This window comes from Pollicipes pollicipes, unplaced genomic scaffold, assembly GCF_011947565.3.
Source record: "Pollicipes pollicipes isolate AB1234 unplaced genomic scaffold, Ppol_2.1 Scaffold_3087;HRSCAF=3621_pilon_pilon_pilon, whole genome shotgun sequence".
Lineage (NCBI taxonomy): Eukaryota > Metazoa > Arthropoda > Thecostraca > Pollicipedomorpha > Pollicipedidae > Pollicipes > Pollicipes pollicipes.
The window spans coordinates 35,532,955-35,548,821 of record NW_023596225.1 but is presented as its reverse complement, the minus strand read 5'-3'; the positions used below and the strand labels follow the sequence as shown (position 1 = coordinate 35,548,821).

Sequence of the window (15,867 nt, the reverse complement as noted above, 5' to 3'; positions counted from 1 at the left end):
GCCGTCGCCGCTGCCGTCTCCTCAGCAGCAGGCGGCGGCCGAGGGCGGCGGCGCGCCGTCCGAGCGCCGCATGGTCTTCACCCGGCGCCAGCCGAGCTCCTCCTCGGTCGATGGCATCGTCGGAGCTGCTGCCGGTCAGTCGGTGGGCGATGGTCGGCCCTCAGGGCGCTGGACGACGATGTTGGGCGAGTCATCACTGCCATGGGTGTAACATGTTAATCGCCTCTTGTGCCGGGCCAGCTACGGTTTGTTCAGTGGTTTCAGTTTTGTAACATTTGATTGGTTTCTCTGGGTGCCAGTGGCTTGTCCGTCACGTTTGCTGACTGGGCAGTCGTGGTTGCGTCTGCGGAGGTATGCACGGTGCTGTCCCGCTGTTGTCCGGCTTGTATTGTGGCTCTGACGCCGGCATGTGTGCGTGTGTCGTTGACAGAGCGCGCCGCCGCCAAGCCGACGCGCGTGTACACGCGCTCCGAGCTGCTGATGTTCTCGCGGTCGGCGGTGGCCCGGTACCCACCCAGGGGCTGGGCCGAGGTCCGGCAGCGACACCCCACCATCACGCGGGCCACGCCCAAGGTCTGTGGTACCCCCTCCCCCCCCCCCCCCCTCACAGGCCCCGCACTTGCATCCAGCCGGCCATGGTCCGACGAGTCCTCGTGTTCGCACAGTCCCTTTTCCGCGCTTCACTGCATGCGACGGCGGCGTGCGATGGGTTAATTCCTCCTGGGGAACCAGTGTAGTATCAACGATCGAGTCAGTCTGCGTCCTTCCATTCCTCCCTATGGTGTGGTGGACCCGTCTGGCAATAGGCCCATAGACCGTTGTGAACGCTTACTTAAAATGTGGGTTGCGTCCTTTATTAGCTGTTGGTGTTTAAGGGCGCGCCGACTGCTGCGTCATTTCGTGCTCATTGGCTTGCATCCCCGCGAGAAACCTTCGCCGATGTCCATTCAGTGACCGCAGGGTAGCCGTGTAACAGCTGTTTGTTCGTCCTGTTTGGCTCCTGCGCGTGTCTCCTGTCTGACCCCTGCGCATGTCCCTCGTCTGACCCCTGCGCGTGACTCCTGTCTGACCCCTGTGCATGTCTCCCGTCTGACCCACGTGCATGTCTCCCGTCCGGCCCATGTGCATGTCTCCCGTCTGGCCCCTGCGCATGTCTCCCGTCTGACCCCTGTGCATGTCTCCCGTCTGACTCATGCGCGTATCTCCCGTGTGACCCCTGCGCATGTCTCCCGTCTGACCCCTGTGCATGTCTCCCGTCTGACTCATGCGCGTGTCTCCCGTCTGACCTCTGCCTGTGCCTCCCGTCTGACCCTGCGCATGTCTCCCGTCTGACCTCTGTATATGTCTCCTGTCTGACCTCTGCGCGTGTCTCCCGCCTGACCCTTGCCCACGCGTGTCCCCGTGGACCACTATCCGTTAGAGCACCTCCCGGACTGAGTTTTCAGAATCCGCTCGCCAGTCCCCGTTCCCAGATTCCTGAGTCCAATCCGGTCCAGTCCGACTTACCAAGTCTTTTGGTAAGTCACTCAAATAAATGAAATGGGCCTGTGCCAATCCACTTATGTTTAAATGACTTTTTAAAAGTCCCAAAAGTCCTCTCAAAATCTCGGGGCGCCTTCTTGAACAACTACTAAAAGCGTGCACGCGGGAGGTTCCCTTCCTCGAGTCTGATGGACGAATGTATTGCCAAATTTAGGGTGTTGCGATGGGCTCTCCTCTTGACGCTTGTTCGCCAATTTCTTTATGGAAGATGTAGAAGCCGTCACACTTGAAAATGACCATGAGACCGGACATTCATTGTCGCTACGTAGACGATGTCTTTGTGGTGGTTAGCGACAGTGCCAACCAGAACGCCTCAGAAATACATTTGAAGAACAGTCTGGTTTATCATTCACAAAAGAATTAAGTGTGCAAAATGTAAAGCCCTTCCTTGACGTAACTGTTGAAGGACGAGGACAGTGATTTAGAACGACTCTATACCGAAAACAGACCAACAACGGACGGTGTTTAAATGCTGACAGTGAGTGTCCTCGACGCCATAAAATAAGCGGCATAGAGTCATTCCCGAGACGTGTATTTAAGCATTGTTCTGATTGAACAGTATTGCATCCGGAATCGGTACGGGGCAGACAGATTTTGGTGAATAACAGTTTTTTTCAAATTCCGACGCTGAAAACGAAATGCAACGGCACATAACAAGGCACTCTGACAGCAAACCAAAACAAGACAAACAAACAGTCATCCAACTTTATTCTAAAAATCAGATGGCATCTGCCTACAAGAAAAAAAGTACGGGAAATAATCTCGACGTGTAAAAGGCAGTAACGACCACAAAATAGACATCGTCATTTATTATCCCAATGGAGAAATATCTAACCTTCTTGTGAGAATCATCCCAGACGAACCCTACAACTGAAATAAAGCAATGTGGCGTATGAATTCAGATGCAATATCGAAAGCCGCATGCATAGGAAAGTATCTCAGAGATGTATGGCTTCGTCTAACACTCCGCTGTTGCATCAGATTGAATGATTCCGTAGAAATTGACCTCGCTGAATCCATGGCCTGACTATGACCTGCCGTAGGTCAGCAACCTGACAAGGTACAGCTACGTGTTTGATACCAAACGATCCGCTATATTGGTGCGGTATTGGGCGGTATGTTCTCCCATAGAGTTCCTGACTTGCGTTGTATGCACTGTACCTTGTGAACCATTGCATATGAATCACAAGTGTACAAATGCATTGATGGCGTCCAAGTTGTGCGTGGGAAATGCAAGTGAGAGTAGAAAGGTGGGACACGAATCAACAAGTACCTACTAATGCCGAAATGTCCTGCCTAGAGCAAAGAGGATCTAGCTCACATCAAGCAACTAACAGCAGGGTGAGAAAGATAATTTTGGTTCCTGGCTGCAGCGGACAACATGCTCATTGCGTGACGTGCATCAATTTCGGAGGGGATGAAGAAGTTAAGACTGAGGGTGGAACTTCGTTGTAGTAGACACCTTAGGGGGGAACAGTTGAATCAGCACATGCCATTTGAAGCTGGCGCTGAACTCAAGCTTAGTTAACTGGGTAGTTAAACAGAAACTCAAGTGTTGCCATGGGGTTTATTTTTAAAATTGTCTCTTACAAAAGCTAGGATTTCACAAGTGCGGTGCGTTTTCCACCAACAAAACAAGCTCCTGCCTAGTTTTTTCAACTCTTAAGTGCAATGCCACCCATTGGAAGTAAGTGGGATTGCTGGCGAGATCAGGACAATGGTGGTTATGTGATGATAAACTAGGTCAGCAGATTATTAGGCATCCTAGTTATCTTGGAAGGAATGACAGGTATAATTTGCTATGTCGGCATATATGAGTGGTACTAGCTCAATTTCCCAACATGGTCTGTTTATCAGAAAATTTGTTTGAGGCATATGTGTATCAGTTATGTGCCTTGTATGCTATTCGCGCATTGCGTGGAATTTAGGCTGTTGTATTTCATTGGTGAAAAGGTAATGTTTCTAGTTCATATCTCTATGGGGCGTTTTAGGGGCTATTTGATGATAATTTCCATTTCATTGGTTTTCAATCCATTCAGTCCGTACGAGCGGGCAAAGTTGAGAATCCGGTCCAATCCTCATCCATGTTTTGGTGGGAATTTCTGATGTGATCCAACCCTGCCCGCGTATATCCACAATCCGTGGATTGATCCAATCCGTAAGGTGCTCTTTCGTCCGTGTCTCCTACGCGCAGCGTGCCCCGCTTCCGACATTCGACCCCTCCCCTCGTCTCTTTCGTAACTTGTCCGCGCCTCCCGTTTGGCCAAACCCATGGGCGGCGCGTCTGGTGTGACCCGGGTGCGCGTGCGCGGTGTGACCCGGGTGCGCATGTCTGGTGTGACTCGGGCGCGCGTGTCTGGTGTGACCCGGGTGGGCGTGTCCGGCAGGTGTTCGACCCGGATGAGTTCTCGGCGCGGCCGGCGGCCGCGATCTGCCGCCAGGGCTCGGCCGACTCGGCCAGTCGCTCCCCCACGCCGCCCTAGACGCCTGCTGTGTCGGCGGGTGGCCGTCCCGGTGCCAGCCTCGCCCCAGGCCTACTGAACCGAGCGCCCGCCCGCGGACGGAGAGCCGTGTCCATCTTGTCGTTACCACTTCGCCAAAGAAAGCTGCTGCTCCTACTCAGATGAATCAATAACGTATCGCGTGTGTGGTCGTAGAGTTAGCGCCAGTCGTGTTGTCTCGGGGAACAGATCTGAGTAAAGCTGGCTGTCCGAACCCTTCAGGTACGCCATGTTCTAGTGCTTTCACAAGTGGAGCTAGACGTTCGCAGTGCTCCCACGCCTTTGTCGAACAAGACCAGAACATGCATGGAATGCTGTTTTTGTGGCGTGCAACTTATTACCAGGTGTGGGAATCATCGGTGTGAGCAAGCAACCAATTTGCAAGCTAACGCATTAAATTGGCGTGTTTTTTTCTGTGGTTGTGAAAAGTGCAGCTATGGATGCAATACTGAGCGGAGTTAAGCACCAGGTCTGTCAGCCTACCTTGCTAGCTCAGAATTGTACATTGATGTCTCGAAGGATATGTGCAAAGTTGTCTCCTGTGTGCTTGATGCTATCTTGCTTCTTTGGTTCCTGCAATTGGATGCGCGTTGGACGTACGCTTCTTCGGCCTGCTTTGGTCATTGGATGACTTATGTGATCTGCTTTGATCACTGGCCAGTTGCCCCTGGACGTTATCCGCGTCTGAGGGGCCCGATCAGCTGCAGGAAACCCGGCTTCCCTTTGCAATCATTGTGTTGGCGCTGAACGCCCTGTTGCAATACACTGTACCGAAATCCCGCTCTCAGTCCACTGATATTATAAGTTTGAGAAACGAGCTTCAGGAATGGATGATCCGCATAACAAATGGCAGCCAACATTTGCTCCCTCAGTCCAGCTGATCATGGTTTCTCATTTTCACGGATGGAATAATTCTTCGGGGTATTGTCCTCGTATGGTACGTTAGTATGCACACAGCGCTTCGGTCAGCTAACTCTTCGGCCGTCGGCAGGTGTTGTGGAGTCCTTAGGACTGGATGCTGTTTGGATTTCAGCCTCGTGTGCGTCACAACCCGAATTTTCTTGTTGAAATTCGATTCGTTTTCCCATGATTCGATACCGGAGTCTTCGGATTGCGAGGTCAGTGCTCTACTATCCGACCTAACCGGGACGGATTAACGGGAAGGTCTGCCCTTCATGATTCGGCCATTCCTGTTAGCCTATCTGGTAGAGCGCTAGTCTTGCAATCTGAACACGGGTTCGAGTCCCAGCATCGGATACCACGGAGGGAACTTTAGCCCGAACGCATGGCTGAAGGCTCAGCATTGAGCCATTCTGAGAACTTCATGACACCGGAAAACGACCAGTTAGCTGGCTGAAACGTTGGGTACATGGCAGCAAACCAGACGAGAACAATAGTCTGAACAGACTCGATCAAACAGACTATCACGGATAGGATAATCCGTGATATTAATACCTCACCTCCATTCTTCCCTAAAACTTCTCATTTTCCCAGACTTCGTGGAAAGCGTCACGTGCCGCTCCCCGCCATCTGCCTGTACTGTTGAACTTTCTGGGGCCTACGGCGATTATCGATCGTTTGTCTGAGACCAGCTGGCCTCTCCCGTGCCGTCCGCACGTCTTGCAGCTGTGAAACCGGCTGCCGTTTACTGCAGCGAACTTCTGACCGCGGCCCGATCAGGGTCGGCAGTCGCGACACATCCAGTGGGCAGCGAACGTCAGTAGTGGGGCGGTCAGATACCTTGGCGTCCTTCCTCAGATGTACCTGTCCAGTGTCGAATCTCGACTCTTATCGCAGGTGCGCCAGTAATCGGCTTATGCACCGCAATGGATCGGAGCAAAGACGGGTTTGCCTCGCATGTTGGATCTGCCGCAAAGCTCCAGTCTCGGCCAAGGACAGAACTCCGCGGTATCCGCATGGGCATTAGCACCGGCAATGAAGCCCCGCTCAATGTCTGTGTCCCGCAATAAGCTGCAGCAGGTGGTGCTCAAGTTCGGTGATCGTTTTGCATCGCTCAAACTGCAGGCAGCAACAGAGCCCACTCCCAGAAAATGGGGCGCTGAGCATCACGTGACCTTGTAAAAATCGCAATGTAGCGAATGTTTTGCTTTGAAGTGGGGTCGGAGCGAACGGAAAGCACGCCCTCCCACGTGCAACCTAACCGCGCAGGCGCGGGCACGGCGATAGGGGGGGGGGGACGAGGTAGGTAATTCCGTTCTGCAGCAGCTGGTTCTCAAGTCTTGTCGTTTCTCATTGCTCGCGCTGCAGGCAGCAACGGAGCCTGTTCCCTGAAGATGGGGCACCTGGTACCCTGCGCACTTGTAGAGATCGCAAGGTAGCATATGTTTTACTGTCCCATGTTAGATCGGAGGGAACAGAGAGCACCCCCACGTGCAGGGTGGCTGCCCAGGCTCACGCACGACAGCGAGCGGTGGCGAGGAAATCAGCAATTCTGTCCTGTGTTTGACAGTCAGCATTCCCTCTGTGCTGATGAATGCAAAGAATAGTCTTAAAAAGGCTGCCCACGCCCTCTGGGACGTCCTCACGCCCTTGCTCGGCCAAACCTTAGCCGCCTTCGCCCTTTACGCTTAAGCAGCGCTACACGGCTGTTGTAATGCCGTATTCCGGCTGGGGCACGGTGAAGAGTGTCGCCTCGGGACGCCCCTCCCCCTCGTTCAGTCTGGGCCTTACCAGTTCTCAAGGTTACCGGTGTCACGGCCAAGACCTGCACGGCTCTCTTCCAGGCGCATAATGAGACTAGTCACGGGCGGTCTTGATCAGCAGGAGGGGTAAAACTGATGCAGCCAGATAGGTCGCGTGCTACCTGGCCGTCGTGGCCCCGACCACTCGCACGCTCCCCGCGTCAGCGCCGCGCCCGTCCCCTGACATGTTTTGTTCGCTCTTTAGTGCACCCCTGCTACTCTCCCCACTTCCAAATGCCGTTCACCTGTTGACCGCTGCGCTCCGCTGCCTGACGAGCGGCGGCCGCCGCGCGCTGGAAGTCCCGCTGACTCACGCCGCCGCCGCGCGGCAGTACGCCGCCATGGCTCGCCGTGGAAGCTCGCTGTTACTGCTGGCGCTGGCGCTGGCGCTGGCTGGCGCCGTGCCCGAGGTGGTCGACAAGAACCCGGCACTCCACCGGCTCAACGACCGCGTCATCTCCACCGCGTTCAAGGACCGCAACGAGGTGGTGTGCACGTACTGCCTGTTTCAGGTGGTGGCAGCTGCATTCCAGCTCGGCAACGAGCTGGTGCGCCGCGAGATCAAGGACGCGCTCGGCTCGCCGCAGCCGCAACAGCTGAGCGAGGCGCTGCTGGACGCGGCCGAGAGCCACTCCACGTTGTCGGGCACGCTGAAGGGCTACTACCAGCGCGGCGTGCTGGATGACTGCCTGCGCCGACGCAGCAGCCGCTGCGATGCCATGGCTGATCTCGTGCGCCGGCGTGCCGTCTCTGTCAACTTCAAGGATCCGAGGACGGCTAGCACCATCAACGAGCAGGTGGAGCGCGCCACGGACGGCCGCATCAAGCAGCTGTTCACGCAGCTGGCGCCCGACACGCAGCTGGTGTTCGCCTCGACGCTCGTGTACAGCGATCGGTGGCCGTCGCGACTCTCGGCGCTCGACGGCCCATTCATGAAGCCGGACGGCACCACCATCACCGTGCCCATGCTGGTGCGGGAGGAGGCAATGCAGGTGCTGGACGGTTCACGCGACGGCGTGGTGGGCGTGGCGATGACCTACCGCGACCCGTCCATTCAGCTATACTGCTTCACTACCTCAGGCGCCGGCGATATCCGCAACAAATTGTACCAACAGCACTTCCTGGACCTGGCTGCCGCGCCCGCAACCTTCACACAGGTGCGCATTCCTAAGTTCGACATCGTCTCCAAGAAGTACTCGTACATCGACCTGGTGCAGCTGATGGGCATGCGCGAGATGTTCCAGGGCGGCCTCGGCCCCCAAGACGTGCTCAAGGTGGACCAGCTGGTGCACAAGGCCGTCATCCAGACCGACGAGGAGGGCACATCGGCGGCCGGCGCCGCCGGCAGCGTCCTCGTGCCGCTCAGCGCCGCGCCGCGTCCCTTCAAAATCGTGTTCGACTCGCCGTTCATCTGCTCGCTGGTCGACACGACGCTGGGCCAGCCGCTCTTCACCGCGTACATCGTCGACCCGAAGAACGAGTAGATACGACAATCTCTCATATCGTGCTTGGAAGTGGTGCCGTGGCCTTCCCAGCCGCTTGGGAGCATTTGTTTTGTGTCCCCGAAGCCAATCCATCATTTTTCCAGAAAACTTTCGTTTTGTCTCTTATTTTGTTTTCAGGATTGTGCCTCTTTTTTGTATCACTGTCTTGATGTTCATCATCTTTTCCAGTGGCATGGCATGACAATGCACACGAAGACACGTTTAACCTCATACATTCCACGTGCATTCCTGCTTTGTGATTGATCGAGATATCCAGCGGCCCTCACATCTGTGGATGAAAATAAGAGATCCGAACCCTCGAGTTGTCTTGCATTCTGCAGTACGTGTTGAGAGAAGAAGAATAGGACGATGACTTGCAGCATGCAGCCTTAAAATGTTTATAGGCTGACACGCGCTCGGGTAGGGCTGGGGAGGTCAAATTGACCCCTCCCGCAGACGGGTTTTCCACCATAACTTCCGAACGACGCGGCGTAGCCACGCCAAACCTTGCATATCTGTAAAGAATTAAGTAGCAAATCTGTTGATGTAAGGAATTAGATGTACCTCGTAAGGTCGCTGACCTACGGCAGGTCAAGGTCAGGAAATGGCTGCCAATGGAGGACATTTTGGGAGAATCGTTTAATGTGATGCAAAAATGGAGCGTTAAACGAAGTCATACGTGTCTGACATAGTTTCTCAGGCAATAAACCTACTGAATTTAGAATCACAACCAATTCCATTGGCCTCAGTACAGGTAGAAAGGTCAGAACAAGGTCAAAGATAAGCTGCTTTTTTAGTCGAAAGCGTGATTTTTTGGGTAGTTTGTTGTGCTCACTTCGTTTTTCTATGACAGGGATCGCAAATGGCATGTCTCATGGCCTTATTAAGGATCAGAGCAGGTCACTGACGTAAAATGACTCTGGTCAACATTCTGTTTTTAGGAACATGGCGTCTAGCGTTATCACTGACGCTTATTAGAATGGCAACATGGGAGCAATATCGTAGGCATTTGGTTGCTTTGACCTTATTAAAGTCAAAAACTGACCTCGTTGACCTCGTGCTTGAAATGAGCATCCAGCTTCGCGGCGGCTGCATGAGAATCTCTGGGGGTGTAAGATCCCAATTTGGAATTTGACCTTGGTTAACTGTTTGAACTTAAGGTGATGCCATAGGGACACCAAATTCCTATCATTTATTTTGACGCAAGTGAGTTCACGCACAGGTCGACCTACCCTGTGAGTTTGGTGCCTTAGATATATTGGTTTTCGAGATCCCAGGGAGAGGGGGGCAAATTGACCCCTCCCCACCTGAGCGAAAGGGTATTCAGCCGGCCGCCCGGGCACGCATCACGCCGCTGGTCAGAACGTTGTACTGTGTCTAGTTTTATCAAAGCTATTGAGAAATCCAATATTTTAGGTCACAAAACGTTGGCTCACTGCTGGTCATTGCGGACAACACTGGGATTCTTTAATGTGGGATTTTTAAGGTGATTTTGTCCTTCAGAGTCACATTTAAGAAGTCTATGAGACTAGCAATTCACCCACCGCTTTATTTGGCGACGCGTTCTGATCTCGCCGGAGACGCGTCAGATCGTGAATATATTTCACAATGATCTTACTGAAGAACAAAAAGAGGCGCTCAATCTTGGACTCAATTGCCATATTTTGTCGACATACGATAAGCTTAAAAGAAAGTACAAATAAAATGTTTACCAGGACATCTTGAACCTGGAAAAAGGACAAGGTTGCCGAGGACGAGGATTTAAAGAACAGCTTATAGGGAGACCGTGCGAAAAGTGCCTGGAAATGACATCAGCAAGGTGCTCACACAAAAATGCAGGACAGCGGCAAAAGAACTTCGTAAAAAAGGCCATCATTATTCAGTGAGCGGACAAATCATCGCATGAAGCTAGCAATTCATTGATCGCTTTAATTGGCGACGAGTCCTGATCTCGCCGAAGACGCCTCAGATCAATTATCGCGCGAGCGCATTCAATGTGAGGCTTATTTTGCAATGACATGTGTCCTTCAAGGTCAAGTCACCGGAAACTTCATATCAGTCAAAAATCATCTGCAGATTTGGGATTTCTAGGTACCAGAATATTCACCAGCGTATGATCTACCGTCCATTTGAAAGCCCTTTTCACTCAACGTCGCTTTTCAAGGTCAAATCCAGGTTCAAGGAAGTGGTAACTCAATATCACCCCAAATTTTTGGCCGATTTGATGATTCTAAACGTCATAATATGCTCCAGCGTAGGAACTTCCGCCTGTCAAGGAAGTCCAAGTCTTCCAAAGCTACGACGTCTTGAGATGCAATGACGTCAGACCCGATTGCATCAAAAATTTACCGGCCAGGTTCGGTTTTCAAGCATAAGAATATTCACTACGCATCAAGCAACGGTCGCTAAAAAATCCTGGCCTACCAAGGTCTTCCTTTTCTGCCAGTTTCGGTTCAAAGAACAGGGAAATCCACATTATCCAAAAATTAGTGACCGAATTGGAAGCATTAAACATCAGCTCGTCTTCAACGCATAAACCAGTGTCTATGAAGTGATTGTAGAAAAGGTCTGACCTATGGAGGCCACCCCCTAGATAAAGTTACGGCTTAAAGGACGGGGAACTTAGCATCACTTCAAAGATGACGGCCGATTTGAGATTTTTAGCATCAAAGCATTCATGAGCGCGTTAATTAGAGTACGTCGAAAAGTACGGATTTTTAATCGCCACACGCATGGGTGATATGAACTTCTCCATCCTTTGAGGCTGAATTTGACCTTAAAGGGCAAGAGTGGTTAACGCGTAAACTGCACGTCTGGAAAACTAGAGGCATGGGATTCGATTCCCAGGTGTCCACCCTTCCTGCCAGGGTGAGAAGCAACCGACGCATATATCCTCAGCAACTGGCAGCGTCGCAAATCCCCACTGACGGCGACGACGACACTGAAGGACGACTTTCAGACATCATGATTTCTTAATAGACGCTAGTTCATACGCTGAAGATGATTCGTGTGCTTAAGAATTCCAAATTGTCCGGTCACTTCTAGCTGATTTCAGGTTCGTGTCAATTCACTTTTTAATCAATTAAAATAATTTGCTGATCAGGATTTTTGACGGACCTAGTTCATGCGCTGGTTGATATCCTACTGCCTAAGAGTTTGAAATGGGCCGTTAACTTTTGGATGGTATGGAGCATCCCGTTATTTGAGCCTGAACCTGACCACGAAACGTTACTTTGATAGGTCGATATTTTTTCGAGGACACTAATTGGTCGTTAGCACCAATCACGGTCCAGTATTCGCCTACGTCACTTCATGTGGTTTACAGGGTCACATGGTATATGACGTCACGCGCCGGCTGACGATGAGGCCAGGATTTTTTTGTCAGCCCGTCAGCATGAAGAGAGAGCGCTACCAGATTAAAAAATCACTCAACTCAAGCGGGAATTTGATTTCGTGGCTCTTGCGTTGACGAGTGCGTCAGGTGGGATAGGGGCACTTGCCTATAATTTTTGGGGAGATTCGGCATGGGATGGATAAGGAGGGAATTAAAATGCCAAGAGTAGCCATGAAAAGGTGAGTGACAGTGTTGGTGTGGTGTGTGGTTACGTTGTCAAGCAAATTAATAACGTTATAAGTAAATACTTGAAATGAGAGGGAAGAAATTGAAATGTATTGAGCATGAGAAGAAGCACTCAATATACAGATTGGATATATGACGGTAATACCGGAGTAGAAGCTACACTTCCGAACACCACTTGGTACGAGGTATGTCGCCGGCACGCCAGAATTAGCGTGTTGCGTGAAGTTAGAGGTAAAGGAAGATGAGAAAGTAGTTTACAAACCCTCCCATCAGCTCACACATAGAACGCTCTGTCAGCACGCGTGACGTCACGCATTCCAGCTGACAATCGTGCTGACGACGACGACTATGAGTGGAGTTTTATGTGGGATGATATGGAGCGGGGCCTCGGTGACTGCAGCACTTTCTACCTGCGATGAAATTTTTATATCTACCGGAATAAATAAGAGCGCCGTTTGCGGTCGTTTGCTGCGTCTGCCTATGTGGCGCACAACGGCACGTCTATCGCGCGGTTTTTAAAAAGGCTTCAAACTGAATGGAAACGTCCGCAGAAGGTCGCAGGGTACGCGGTGCGGATTTTGTGTCGGGAGGGGTCGCCCGAAACTGTTGCACGCGTTGTGAGAAGGAAAGGTTAGCACCACCGCCAGGTTAGACATTGGAATCCATCAGGGCAAGTGATTAACATGAATTAATGCACATTGGGATGTGCAGTTTCTGACCGTGGGAAGGAACTCGCAGGGCTAGATTTGTACTTAGCCAGATTTGCCTGAAAAACTTCTGCTGTAGCTAGAGCGAGATAAACTACTAAAACTCGAGTCAAATTGCTGTTATGGTACTGCCCTGCCTGCTAACAGCTCCTTTGCTACCTGGTCATTGATGAACATTATATGGGTGTATATAGCAATTGATAGATGCCTGTAGGTGGGGAGAATGGTGAAACTAAATGGTGCTGCAATTTGACATTGCAACTTGGCCTGCTGAGTGGCTTGCTCTGCAATGCCCCTGGAAACGTTACCAGCATATTTCAGGATTTTCAGTTCCAGAGTCCTCTATCAGTGGGCCAGATCTTCATGACTCTGGTTATTTTATTACTTGTTGATTAAACATGTAGGTATCCCTACAAATGTGCAGATTCCTTATTCATGTCTTAGCAGTTTTTCTGGTGCATCTTAAACTTAACCATGTTTTAGTGACAGACTAGACAATCAGATGGAGTTGGTCAGTTGCATAGCCATCTGGATAAAAGGTGATGTTTCTCATTGATAGTTTGACAGTTATTATTGTACAACCTATCACAACTATGTATTGAGTAAGGCAATCATGAGCGGAGTTTTATGAGGGGTGATAACAGATGTACATCTGAATTTACCAATGTTACAGATCAAAATGAGCTACCCAACAACCAGAAGTGACCATCACAGTGTCAGTAAAAGGTAAGCTATCTGCCAAGAGTTGTCAAAAATAAAAAAGGTATATTTGTTTTGTTTGTGCATGATTAGGCTGCAGTTAAACTGTGTTATGCAACATTACACAATAGCATCATATTTGTACTTATCATTGTACTCATGTTTGGTTTCCATGGTTAAGTTTAAAGCAAGCAAACAGACCTCATAAGATTGTTGGTCTTATAGCAGTGATGTGGCTTGCACACCTATTCTAACATAACAGTTTTATGGTCATACTACTTTCTAGTCTTATTTTGACTTATTCAATGCTTTCATTTGCCATATTGTAGTGTACTGTATGTAAAAATATATAGTTAAGTTTAGGTTAATCAAGTGCCTCTTAGATTTGAGATGGCCATTATTTTCTGTCTATTTTAGGGTTTTTCGTTTCTTTATTTTGCCCATTTGTATCTGATGCTCCAGTGTGCTAAAGCCCTGGAAGCAGCAGAACACAATGCAGTACACAACAGGGCTGCACACTCTCCACATAAACTCAAGCATGTGTGCATGGACATCAGTTTTCTACTTCATGTAGTTTTATCATTTCTTTCCATTACATGGGGGCATCATTTCATTTGTTTGCATTTGTATACACAACTATGTGAGTTGGTGAACTGCAAGACATGTTTTGCCAGTGCTTGATACCCTGATTCTGGACTCATTAGTCATAATGCAATATGTTTTGGTTTTTTGGAAGGCATTCTACAAATTAATCTTGCTTTGTTTTTTCAGGCTGCAGACAGAATTAATGACTTTAATGGTAAGTCACATACCCACCTTCTGCATCTACTTGGGACCCAATTTTGGCACAGGGCATAGAACATGTCTGAACATATGTTGGAGCAGTACATGAGTGCAGTCCTCTCCATGGTCTAGGGGAAAGATGATTGACTTGTTATCAAGCTGTGCCAGCGTGAGCTCCAGAGCAGGTGCATTGCTTGGCCCAGCTAAAATGGAAATGTCAGCAGGCAGCTGGCCAACAATGATCAACCCAGCCGCGGGGGTGAACCGTAGAGTTGTGCGGCGCGTAAAACCTTACCCATTTCTGCTGGGCAAAAGGGTGAGTTAAACTCATCTGTTGAACTGGACAGCAGAAATTGTATGATGAGTTCAGGGTATGTGCAACAAGTTATGCTTGGTAAATGCACAGAACCCAGAAGCCATTCATACATTGGAATGCACTTATCACAAAAGGTGCTTTTGGCCAGCACCCACCTTCCATTTCTTCTTTCTAAGAATATCTTGTTAACTCTTTTATGTGATGGCTGATGATATCAATTGCAATTAAGTAACTATTCATGATTGAAAGGATAGCTGTAACAAGCAGAAAAGGATCCAGTTCCAACGGAAATAATGGCAAAGGCATGTTGGAAGAGGCAAGCTGCAAATGTAATCCTTGCAATACTGGCAGTGTAACTGAGCTTTGTTTTTCACTAAATGTGTGCCCTTATTTTGCAGACGTCTGGTGACAAGGGCATCTCAGCATTCCCAGATGGTGATAACCTCTTCAGCTGGGTCGCCACCATCTCTGGAGCCGCCAGCACGGTAAATGGCCGTCCTGACGTGCCTCTTTCGGTATTATATACTTGAACCTGAACTTGGTGTATCCATATTTTTTAATACAGATGCGTGGTGTCGTCCCACCTATAAAATGAAATGTACATCTTGCGTCATATCCCGACAGATCTTGTCATTAGGGCTCCCGTTCCATTCTTCGGTTTGAAGCTGGCTGACATGCCGACTTCCTTACGAGGCACGGAAGCCCGTACCGTTTCGTCACCTCCGTGAGTCATAACCTTATCAGCTCTCAATGTCGATTCCGCCGAATATTTTCATTTACCCCTGCTTCCGTTGTGTTTGCTTCGCCGACACCGAGCGGCGTCTGACGGTGCTCGCCGTCGTCTCGCACCCGCCAGGTGTATGAGGGCCTGGAGTTCAAGCTGCGGCTCGACTTCTCCAACAACTACCCGTTCTCGGCGCCGGTGGTTCGCTTCACGTCGCCCTGCTTCCACCCGAACGTCGACACGCAGGGCAACATCTGCCTCGACATCCTCAAGGAGAAGTGGTCGGCCTCCTACGACGTGCGCGCGCTGCTGCTCTCCATACAGAGTCTGCTCGGAGGTGAGCGGCGAGCGGGCGCGCTCTCGCTGACGTCAGCGCGACGGGGTGTTGTTCAACAGTCACGGCGTGGTCGCAAGTCAGTGTGCCGACGTCTGGCAAGGTTACAGCGGTACCGGGTGGCGCTTCGACGCCAGCGCGTTGGGATCCGCTTCTGGTTACAGTTACGATGATGTCATTTTATGCGGTGACTGGGATTCGCCGTAGTAAGCGCGCCAGTAAACCTGACTGCCCGCGCGCCGCGCCGGCTGGCAGACCAGCGAGTGCCGCCTGACCAGAGCGCCGCGTGCGCCACCCGGCCCACTCACAGGCCGTCTCCGACCTGTCGTTTCCAGAGCCGAACAACAACAGCCCGCTGAACGTGCAGGCGGCCGACATGTGGAGCGACCCCACGCGCTTCCGCGAGAACGTGCTGGAGCGGTGTGCCAGCTGTGTGCGCCACCCGTGAGCCGCGACTGCCGCTCTAGGTACCAGTGGGCCATCTCACCCCATCCC

The 15,867-nt window shown here is 50.9% G+C and overlaps 1 protein-coding gene and 1 long non-coding RNA gene across 4 annotated transcripts; both read left to right on the top strand.

Annotated features, from left to right (window-relative positions):
* Nucleotides 1-94: 94 nt before the first annotated feature.
* Nucleotides 95-4,823, top strand: LOC119090375 (uncharacterized). Its single transcript, XR_005093216.1, has 3 exons — nt 95-134; nt 431-573; nt 3,930-4,823. It is a non-coding gene; the product is annotated as an uncharacterized LOC119090375 (long non-coding RNA).
* A 7,471-nt stretch (nt 4,824-12,294) lies between these two features.
* On the top strand, nt 12,295-15,860 carry LOC119114826 (ubiquitin-conjugating enzyme E2 C-like). Of its 3 annotated transcripts, none has more exons than XM_037238875.1 (6): nt 12,295-12,456; nt 13,190-13,242; nt 13,987-14,014; nt 14,713-14,799; nt 15,171-15,375; nt 15,708-15,860. In XM_037238875.1, exons 2-6 carry the CDS (start codon nt 13,196-13,198, stop codon nt 15,818-15,820), a joined length of 480 nt encoding a protein of 159 aa, XP_037094770.1. In that variant the 5' UTR covers nt 12,295-12,456; nt 13,190-13,195; the 3' UTR covers nt 15,821-15,860. The 3 variants fall into 3 exon arrangements, with proteins under 3 accessions (XP_037094770.1, XP_037094769.1, XP_037094768.1); XM_037238874.1 differs by having other exon boundaries at nt 12,297-12,439; XM_037238873.1 differs by having other exon boundaries at nt 12,330-12,371.
* Nucleotides 15,861-15,867: the final 7 nt, after the last annotated feature.